The sequence below is a fragment of the Etheostoma cragini genome, chromosome 11, assembly GCF_013103735.1.
Source record: "Etheostoma cragini isolate CJK2018 chromosome 11, CSU_Ecrag_1.0, whole genome shotgun sequence".
In the NCBI taxonomy this organism is placed as follows: Eukaryota; Metazoa; Chordata; class Actinopteri; order Perciformes; family Percidae; genus Etheostoma; species Etheostoma cragini.
Genome location: NC_048417.1, coordinates 26,672,185 through 26,683,334, shown reverse-complemented (window position 1 = coordinate 26,683,334; position 11,150 = coordinate 26,672,185). Strand labels below are relative to the sequence as shown.

Here is an 11,150-nt window from a genome sequence, read left to right as displayed (position 1 = left end):
ATTTTTTTTCACCTTTAATAATAAACACCTTCATTTACAAATTGTATTTTGTGTTTACTTGTGTTGTCCTTGACTATTGTTTAAATTGGTTAGAGGTTCCGAAACACTTAAGTGTGACAAACATGCAAAGGAACAGGAAATGAGGAAGGGGGCAAACACTTTTTCACACCACTGTACATATAACCCACATGTTTCAGTCCAATTGTCTTTTAATTGTTTTAACCCAGTGGTGTTGTTGTGCGTCTGCTGTAACTCTTGCAGCAAAGTTACTCAGTGTCCCGAACTAATGTCTAATAAGGACATTTTTACTTTGAGGACATTTGGTCCGTGCGCTCTGCGTGCCGGCTGCTAAATGACACGTGAGCGCTCCAGATTACTTGAAACTGATGTCAAATAAAATGTTATTTCCCAGCAAACAGCAGCTGGAGGAGATGCTGAGTGGCTGGTGGGTAAAAAACTGAAAATGTCCCCTTGGTCCAAGAATCCGTGTGACATAATTTCCTGATGAAAAAACGTTGATCTAGGAATTAGAATCAGAACCAGAACCAGAATCATCATTGTGACATCATCATTGTGACATCATCTGTGTTTCTGAGCAGTCTTTAAATACAGGATGTCCATGCACATTCAGTCATTTCACACTGTTGAATCCGACAGGACGGGGCCTGGAGTTGGGGGTAGTCAGATGACGAGTTAAACAGTCACGTCATTGCAATGTTGGGATGAACCTCTCGACTGGGAGTGGTGGGGGCTGGGTGATGAGTTCAGGGGTTTATGTTGGTTCCTGGAAGGTGAGTCCCTCTATGACGTGAACAAGAAGCAGGGGGAGTCGGATGTGAAGACGGAGACTACCGGTGACACAAACACCAGCCGGAGAGCGCTGATGTGAATGTGGACAGCCTACGGGGCTTTCAAGGCCTGGGAGGCTTCTCAGTTCTACAGTTTATTCAGACATCAGAGGCCAGCTATCTGTGTTGTATTAGATGGTATGTCATATACCATTAAAACTGAAATTTGCAGTTTCTTTGTTTTTTTTTAAAGGTATAGTGCTGTCAGTAGCAAGAAAAAGACTCTGTGTGTGTGTGTGTGTGTGTGTGTGTGTGTGTGTGGGCATTCATTAATATTGAGATTAGATTCCTTGGTCTCTTCAGTCTGGAGTAACTTCTTTCCTTCACTCACCTCCTCCTTCTTCCTCTTGCTCCCTCGCTCCTCTGAGTCTCCTGAGGCCTCCCTCACACCTTTCCTCTTGCCCTCCTTCATCTCTTCCTCCTCCTCCTCGTGTTTCTGCAGGTACTCGGTGATAAGGTCAAGGTCCAGGTTGTCTTGTGGGTCCCATGTGTTATCCTCACTGGAAAGGTGAGTGCAGACAGAAGAACATCTCCTCACACTTAGTTTTTTGGGAAATACATTCTCACTCTAGCTGCTAATTTGGTAATTCCTTTTATCTGTTGCCATGTTGTAAGGTTATTTGCGGGTCTGCACCTAAGTGTCAAAATACCAAACCTTCAACTTAGAGAATGCTAAAAACTATGATGTTGAATGTGTGTGTGAATGTGTGTGTATATGGACCAAAATCACCAATTATTAATATTCTAGACTCATACTTACTCTGAGAGCCCCTTCCATTTTAGCAGAAACTCTACTCTTCCCTTCATCATTCTGCGGTCCAAAACCTTCTCCACCACATACTCCTCCTCTTCCTTTTTCACTGCTGCAGGCTCCTCCTCTTCCTCATTCACTGCCGCAGGCTGCTCCTCCTCCTCTTCCTCCTTCACCGCTGCAAGCTCCTCCTCATCTTCCTCCTTCACTGATGCATGCTGCTGCTCTTCCTCTTCCTTCACTGCTGCAGGCTCCTCCTCTTCCTTCACTGCTGCAGGCTCCTCCTCCTCCTCCTTCACTGCTGCAGGCTCCTCCTCTTCCTCTTTCTCCTTCTTTCCTGCTCCGGACGCCAGTTTGACGTCTGCCCCAAGGGGGTGGTTTCAAATTGAGTAACTGGGGTAACAAATGATGTTTCTTGATAGGGGTTCACTACTTAACCCTCATAGGCAAAACCCTGGAAATAAGAATCAAGCAGTCAGTGGAAAGAGAACAAACCGCCGCCCTTTTCTCCAAATCTCTGTTTATTACAAATTCTCCGAAACACAAAAGCATAAAACAGTACTCAACAACATTCCCCTCGTGAAAATATGTTGCAGTTCAATTTAAGAACCGTAATAGCATTTTCTTTACTTCCCATTTTTCTGTGGGCAAAATCTTCCACACTCAAATTCCCAGAAATAGTCTTGTCCTTACCAAAATAAATATTAACCTTACTGCACCGTTTTAATATTAATATAAATCTCTTCTTTCTACCTCCAAAATTCCACCATTATACTAATGTCATTATGTAAATCATAAACCCTCTATGGCTGTAAATGAATATTCAAACAACTTCAGAGTCAAAACATGAACCATCATACACCTAGGGATAATAGTTCAACTTATAATACATTCCTTTTCCGTCTATGATACCACCCCATTACACAACTTTTAGGTAGCCGCCAGCTCTATTGTTTACAAAACCCGTTTCCCGCGGGTTCAAATGCGGCTCTTTAGCGCGCCTTTTGTAGGGCCGAAATCCTGCCCTTCTAGATTCTTTCAGGAAGAAGGGTTCAAGTCCATAGGTTGGATGAAAGAACGTTTATTACCATGGAATATTCCAGAGACAAGGTTAAAGAGAATTATGCATCCATAGCTCTCGCTAAGTTTGTCTAACTCTTTTCCCTTTCTGCATGATCTTTTGTGCACAGGGGCAGTTCATTTGCTACCACGTGACATGTTTGTGCGCTGTGTTTTGTCTTCAGAAGGTTAGTGCCTAGCAGATCTTGGCCTGCAAGATAGATAACAGGTCTCAGACGGCCACTACCCGAGGATCTTAACCCAAACACAGGACATGTCCCTAACCACCCTTGGCCCTGCTTTTCAGAATTAAACTCACTTGGCAGAGCTATGGTTGGACACATTGTACCAAAACAACTTATTATAAGGTCACAGTAAACTTATGAACTATCACACTGAAACCAAGTAGACTATGTGTAATGCTTTTGCTCTTTAGCTCAAAATATAATGAATTTAACACACATGATTAATATACAACACTACGTGAATATAATGACGTTTATGCACACATGATATGAATACATTTTATTCCAACAATCCCCCTTTTGGTCTCACCTGAGACCACCTTTATTGATTACCTATTCAGTGATCAAAACAAAATGACAAGTGTCCCGGAATTAATCATGGAGCATCCCAGGATACACTAAGGAGGTTTACACTCCCCCTTTTGATCTTATTTAAAAGATCATCAATAATTAACCACCTACATCAGCTCCATGCCATCCTTGTGTCCACTTCTTTCTTCAACCAGAGATTGGACTAATCACCTGGAGTTGGAGCTTGGGAGGGGATTATTCTGCCCCCTTTGCTGGTCCCTTTGCTCTTTCTCGCTCGTCTCTTCGTCCGAAGGGATGAGTGCGCATTCTTCCAGTGTGGCTTGCACTTCACTCAGTGTCCGTCCTGGCTCCTCCGCTGGCGTGCACTGACTCCAATGATGCCATCACGTTTCCCCCTTTCCGCGTAGTCTCACTGCATGGCTGGTGCGTTCAGTAACCTTGAATGGACCGGTCCACCTGGGTTGGTTCCACTTCTTTTTTATCACTCTGAGGCGGACCCAGGCAGCTTGGGGGACCATGTGGGCTGTGGATCTCTCACCTTTCTGCTTGGAGAACCTGGACACAAACACTTGTAAATCAGAAAAATAGGCTTTGGGCAATCATTTTAATTTACTTTCTGATAGCCCAGCAGCCGCCGGACCAGGAAATTGTCTGCCTTTTTCCAGCTCAAATGGAGTGAATCCTGTGGACCTGTTCACAGAAAAACGAATTGTCATTAGAGCAATAGGCAAAGCATCAACCCACTGCATCCGAGTCACACTGCAGATTTTGCTCAGTTTCTGCTTTATGTTCAGGTTCATTCTTTCCACTTTTCCCTGTGACTGTGGATTGTATACTGTACCAAACTTATGCTGGAGCCCCAGCATTTGTTTAACAGTTTGTAGGTCTGAATTCTTGAAGTGGGAGCCGTTGTCAGACTTTATTCTAGAAGGAAACCCATGAGTGGGGATGTAATGGTTGATTAGACATTTTACCACTGTTTTGCTGTCTTCCCTTTTTGCTGGCCAGGCTTCAGGCCATCCTGAAAAAGAGTTTACCGCCACTAATAGGTATTGGCACCCTCTGCTGACTGTCCCCACATCAGTAAAGTCAATGATTACTTCACCCAGTGTTTCACATGTCAGTGGAAAAGCTCCCATTTCTGGTTTCACTGTTACTTTTTGGTTGTATTGCATGTATTAGTCCCACATGTCCTAATCCATGTGCTTCAGTCAAAGTCTGTCTGGTAATGCTAAGAGGTAACACTAGTCTCCCGTCAGGTCCGCGCCAGATTCCGTCCACCTCTCTAGCTCCTCTGTTTTTCCACAATGTTTTCTCTTCCGGGGTAGCTTTCAAATGTAATTCTTTTAGGGTGTCTGGTGTGTTGTGTTTCATCCTCTGGTCTGCACACTAGTTGCCTACATAAACGGTTGTCATATCCTGCACTCCTTTTAGCTGCTTCATCTGCCATTCTATTTCCTTCCGCCTCTTCTGGCATCCTACTGTCATGTCCCATACTTTTAATCACTAGCACCCCTGCAGGTTCCTGTAAGCGATGCACTAACAGTTTCATTTCCTGTTCATGTCTAATTGGATCTCCTGATGCAGTAACAAACCCTGTTTTTACCCATTGCTGGAGGTTTAAGTGACAAGCCCCTACCACATATGCTGAGTCAGTGTAGATGTTTACCGTTCACAACGCGCTGGGTCTAACGGGAGACAGAAAAAAGCATTAGCCAGATCAATGCATGTGAACCATTTTTCTGTAGGCAACAAATTTGTTAAGGCCACATAGGGATTTGGAACGGGGCATGTTGGTGTTGCCAGATTAGCATTAGTTGTGCACCATTCTATACTTGCCTGTGGCTGGTTTTAGGCCTGGGAGAATAGGAGTGTTCCACTCAGATGTGGAGGACTCCAGGACTCCAGCCTCTAATAGGCCTTGTGTTGTGTGAGAAATACCTTCAATAGCCACATGGTTTGATGGGGTACTGAGGCTTTCTGATGGCTAGCAAAGTTTTTATTTCAAATGTGACAGGTTTACAATGCACCAACCCTACGTCTGTGGAGCCAGGGTGATCAGTCATTTCTCTGCCATGTAACCTGGAAATGAGACAGTTCTCCAAAAAAGCAGTATTATGCACATATGGCGGGAACATGTGGATGCAGTATGTGTCAGTGCTGGGTGAGTGGAAGGGTGAGTGGAAAACATTGTCAATTTGAGTGTGTCTAAAATCTTTGGCAGCTACTGCAGATTTAATCATTGGGCCTAATTCCTTAGCTTGATGTTTGGGGTTTATTACCAGAGTAATGTGGGAAACAGATTCACCTGACATCTTATACCAGGACATTTGTTCAGGGGTGAGTTCTACCTCAGCAGCTACACCTTGGGAACCTGCATAGATACTGGTGGATTTTAAATCCCACTGTTTACCAAATAGGTTATCAGAAAACTCATTAGAATAGAGAAAGTCATTCTCTCGGTCATATTGAAGGGTGAGGTGTGGAGGGTCAGCAGGTGGTACATACGGACGGAGGCTGCAAATCCAGGGTTTCCATTGTAGGTAGGCGGACAGGATGGCAGTGTGAGTGGGTGTCTCAGGGAACAGATGAGCCCAATAAATGTCAACTTTTGCGGCGAGATGCAGGGCAGGTGCCAACAGCCACTGCCCCCCCTTCGTCCCACATCCCACAGTTCAAAACTGTCCCATCAGGAAAAGTGAGAAATACCTTCAGGTGAGCAGAGGATTGAAACTCCCAGTTTATTGAGCAGGTCACGTCCCAATGGGTTTCATCCTGGAGCCTGGTCACCTTCCTGTGTCAGGGGATACTGGCCTGGTGGCCGTAGCTGGGAGCAAGGGTGGGGTTTGGGGCCTGGTGTCCCCCTCTTTGGCCTCGCCCTCTCTGCTTTGGTTGAGCATGTAGGCAGGTAGCTTTCCAGTGGTCCATGGCGCCGCACACAAAGCCTCCACTCTGTTGAAGTGGTTGGGGTCCGTTGAAATGAGTTGCAGCCCCCCCCTGTATGCACTCCTGAACTGACCTCTCGATGGGAAAAATATCCCTGGGGAGATGGGAAAGCAGGAGGATAGGCTTGCTGAGGAGCAGGGAAGGGAGGAGGAGGGATCTGGGGGATAGGATCACAAGGGAAAGGGGAGGGGTTGACTGGAGTAGGTGGAGGATATGGGTTAGAATCAGCAGGCATTGTGACATACATTTGTTACTGAGCATCTTTTTTGTTAAGTTTAGCCTTTATTTCTGCTAACTGTAGTTTCAAAAGCTTTGTCTGCAGCTCTGTGGTTTCACTCCCCTTTTTGTCAGTCTTACGTTTAGCAATGTCTAAATGATGTCTAACATGTTTCCGCCACACCGCATCTTCACAATCATCATCCAAATCAGGATTTTCTTCCAATTTTACACACACCTCTGATGGCAGCCCTGCAAACACCGCCTTCCTGGACCAAACAGATGTATTGCCCTGTTGCGCTGGATTTTTCCTGTCTGACGCAGCCATGTGTCATAACAATCAGCTAAATACTTCACAGGTTCAACTTTGGGGTCCCACGGGAAGCTAGGTATCCCTGCGGACTGGGGCAGAGGTTAAATTTTCCTCATGACCTCTGCAAATCGATATAAATGGGGCATGAAAGGTGTCTCATCGTCTTGGAGTTCGATTCTAGTTTCTTTTTCTATTGTGCGGACCTATGTGCAGAGGCGCATCTAGAGAGGATAGCTCTAAAGTCTCCCAGGGCCACACCTACACCCTGAGAGTAGGTGTCTAGTTTTTCCAACCAGAGACCCCCACCTGAATGGATATCAGGCATTTTTTCCGCTAATGTGGTCACATCGGCCAGACGCTTGAAGTTTGACCCGGCACGTGTATTAACGGAGCTTGATAACGTTCAGAGTTTCCACGTATGTGTGAGCAGGTGTAGTAATGTGGTGTGTTTAAGTCATCTTTAGTAGCTGCATCTACGGGGCGTTGTACCTCTTTGTACCTTATATGATCTTCCTTGCCATCCAATTCTCCCTCTTTTTCTTTGTATTCTCCACTTCCTGAGTCTCCCAAATCTCTACTTCCTTTATCATTGCTATCAGTTTCTCCCTCCGACTCACTGCTATGTCTCCAATTTTCCTTAATCTCTGCAGCAACCGTTACCTGTCTTACCTTTTGCTTCTCCTGTCTCTTTGATCTCTCTCCCTTTCTCCCCTTTTCCTGTCCCTTAATTCTTTCTCGTGCCTTTCCTCCAGAGTGTCCTGCTCCTTGCTTGTAAACTACTCTGTCTGTTGCAATCCTGTTGACGCCTCATTCTCTGACTGAATGGAGCATTCTCATGACTTTCCATCTGCTGCTCTGAGTAAGCACGTTCTTGTTCTACAACAGGAGAGGAGCAGAGAGGGGAGGGGCTCGGGGGCGCGCTTGGCTCTGTCTATCTGGGCTGGTGTCCTGAATAAAGTGAGAAAGTAACTGTGCCGCTCGTCACATCTATTATTGGGTATAGTCCGGGGGTCTGGGGGGCCTTTGGTTCTTCAGTCTGAGTATCGGATATAGCAACATAAGAGGGAGGCTTAATGTCGTGTCTGGGTTCTGTCTTGTTTTGAAAAGTCGGACCTTTGGCTCCCTGGACTCCCTCGTTTTTTTCTGTTTTGTCTGACATGAGATGACTCACGCTTTGCCCCATTAATGTTAATTCATGAATTTTCAGACCCTGGGCCTCTAATTCTTTCACCCTTTTCTTGAGTTTGGATCACGGTATCAAGACCTTTGAGTCAGCAAATTGTTTCTTACATTCTTCTAACTCCTGTCTGTACCTATTTCTGACTTTCCACAAATGTGCCAATAATGTAGTTGTGGTGTCCTCTGCGTTATCCTGAACGAGAGGCCACAACACTGTCTTTGTTTCTTTTTTAACCTTTTCCTGGTCTTTTCCAGCTGTCTTATCTGCCATTCCGCGCATTATTAATTCTATTTGTTTTTTCCATGGTTTATAGGGCCCGCAACGTAAGCCGGTAATTATATGATCTCTTTGGGCCTCCATTACTACGAATGTATGATTATTATTATTTTAATTATTATATATACATATATATATTTTTACATATTTTTAAACTTGAGACTACCTTTCACACTAAATAGTCAATGTTAGTGCTATTCTTCGTGATCACCTCAGTGTCACTACCTTTCACGACTCTATTTTTAGAGACGTTACTTTTTCGTCTCTGACTCTTCTTCACACTAATTAAGCCAATATAGTGCTGCCATTCATGTCTTTTGACACTACACATTCACACTCTTTCTTAAAAGTGCTACCCTTGAGTTTGACTTTCACAATATGGTACGTTCCTACAATCCAAACTCTATGTCTTGATGTCAAGATTAATCAAATTACCTTTCTAAATTGTCAACCAGAACCAAGGACCTCACACATTCAATTTAGCTTTCTCCAATATAGCAGATTTTGATATAAACAACGGAAGAGCCCTAAGTTTATCTAACTCTTTTCCCTTTCTGCATGATCTTTTGTGCACAGGGGCAGTTCATTTGCTACCACGTGACATGTGTGTGCGCTGTGTTTTGTCTTCAGAAGGTTAGTGCCTAGCAGAGCTTGGCCCGCAAGATAGATAACAGGTCTCAGACGGCCACTACCCGAGGATCTTAACCCAAACAGAGGATATGTCCCTAACCACCCTTGGCCCTGCTTTTCAGAAGTGAACTCACTTGGCAGAGCTATGGATGGACACATTGTACCAAAACAACGTAATATAAGGTCACAGTAAACTTATGAACTATCACACTGAAATCAAGCAGACTATGTGTAATGCTTTTGCTCTTTAGCTCAAAATATAATGAATGTAATATAACACACATGATTAATATACTACACTAAGTGAATATAATGACGTTCATGCACACATGATATGAATACATTTTATTCCAACACTTTACACATCATAAATTACATAACTTACCCACCACAGCTTCAGTACACCATACACAAGTCAGAAAGAAACCGTCTTTTGTCATTTTTTACCGAATACCAACCTGGAAAGCAGAATTACGGCATCAGTGAGTGAGAAAACAAACCGCCATCCTCGTCTCCAAAGAGGAGGAAGGAGTCCATCACCTGGGCACCGTGGTGTACTGATACCCGCACATTGGTTCCGCTTTCTTTGTTTCCCCGCCACGTTAATATTGCTTACCAATAAAATTTGAAATTCGTACTAAACGCTACGCTGGTTATTATGTTATATTATGTTATACTTCAGGGTGTATCACACATTCAAGCTGAAAGAGGTGATTCTTGACATGGAGTCTGGTGGAGATATGCTGCTCTATACATGCTAAAAGTAGTGATTATTTACATGGAGTCTGGTGGGTTTGGTGATGGTGGTTTCATGTAAAACTAAAATTCAATTCAATTCAATTTAAAAGGATCTTACTCTTTAACTAAAAGGTCTATCTCTTTAGGGATCCATCCCATAACGTTGTCAGACTCTTAGAATAATTATCTGAGTATGTCAGAGACAACAACAGAACCTTTAGTAATAAGTTGTTCCACATTCCCCGACATTTAAAAATAATCAATCATTGACGTTAATCTACAAGTCAGTTGAATAAATCAGCCAACCCAACTCCCTACGGACTGAGTTACTGCCACCCCTAGTAGTTATCACTTTGACTTTAATTATGACTTTGTGAGGCAAAATAACATGAGGAGATCAACCTCAGGCGGGGGGGGGGGGGGGGGGGGGGGGGGGGGGAGACCTTGGGTTCAACATGGGGGGCACACTTCATTTTCTGCATCCTGGTTCATTTTTCTGGAACAATTTTTTGTCATTTCTGCAATACGTTTTGGTGGAAATGTCTTAATGTATGTAAAGATGATTATTGTTTATATAAAACATTTGTTTTGAATTTTTTTTTTTATTGATATAATGAAATCAGATGAATGTTTTTGTGTTTGAGTCTCAGATCTGCTTCACAGTGCAGATGACATGGAGAGAGACATAAACACAAACAACCAGTAGAGAGGGAGAGACAATGAACATAAAGAGAGGCAACAAACAGAGCGAGAGGTACACAGAGAAGACAGGCAGACAACCAGGGAGCAAAAGAGACAGAGCGATGGAGACGTGGTGAGGACAGAAATCAGCAAGGGATTGGAGGAGCGGGGTAGAGAAAGGGAGCAGATAAGCAAGGAGGGACAGGGACAGCGCAGCATAGAGAGAAGGGCAAAAAACCCAGAGAGACTGAGATGGACAGGAGCAAAATGGAGAGGAACCAGGGAGAGTCACCCACACAAACAAGCAGAAAAAAAGGACAGAAACCCAGAGAGCAAGACAGACACAGGGAAAGAGAGACACCCACACAACCCAACAGAAAAAACGGTTCGAAAGGGACAGAGCAAGAGGGACACACCGAGAGACTGGACGAACTGAGGAGCAGGCAAGGAGACCCAGATAGTGGGACAGAAAGAGAGCGGGACAGGCAAAGGACAGAGAGAGGGATTGTGTGGGAGAGAAGGAGCGACACAGAGTGAGAGGAACGTGGAGAGACAGACAGACACATGGAGAGAGGAAAGCGCAGGGAGATAGGAGCAGGGAGGGAATCATGTAAAGAGATAACAAGAAGGGAGTGGGACCGAGCGAGGGGGACAGACAGAGACTGGACGAGTTGGGCGGAGAGACAAAAAGGGAGAAGGCGAGACGCAAAAAAGCCAGACAGACAAAAAGAGAGCGAGAGGTGACTAGACCAAAGAGAGGGAGACAGACAGGTACAGGGACCGAAATAGACCAAAGCAAAGCAGAAAAAACAAAGAGAAAAAACCAATGAGACTAAGCAACCAGGAGGAGGACGGAACGAGAGAAGACCAGACCAAGGAGAGAGACAGAACTAAGAGTCAAAACGAGGGAGACACTGACACAGGGACAGAAGAGAGAAACACACAAACAAACAGA

The 11,150-nt window shown here is 44.4% G+C and overlaps 1 protein-coding gene across 1 annotated transcript in view; it reads right to left on the bottom strand.

Annotated features, from left to right (window-relative positions):
* Nucleotides 1-9,371, bottom strand: part of LOC117952414 (zinc finger protein 239-like) — a 14,251-nt gene extending 4,880 nt beyond the window's left edge. Inside the window, exons 1-3 of the mRNA XM_034884700.1 lie at nucleotides 9,235-9,371; nucleotides 1,609-2,053; nucleotides 1,180-1,348 (exon numbers count right to left, since the gene is read on the bottom strand). Coding sequence (XP_034740591.1) covers nucleotides 1,180-1,348; nucleotides 1,609-1,658 — 219 coding nt within the window. The 5' untranslated portion in view covers nucleotides 1,659-2,053; nucleotides 9,235-9,371. The remainder of the gene's footprint in view (nucleotides 1-1,179; nucleotides 1,349-1,608; nucleotides 2,054-9,234) is intronic.
* Nucleotides 9,372-11,150: the final 1,779 nt, after the last annotated feature.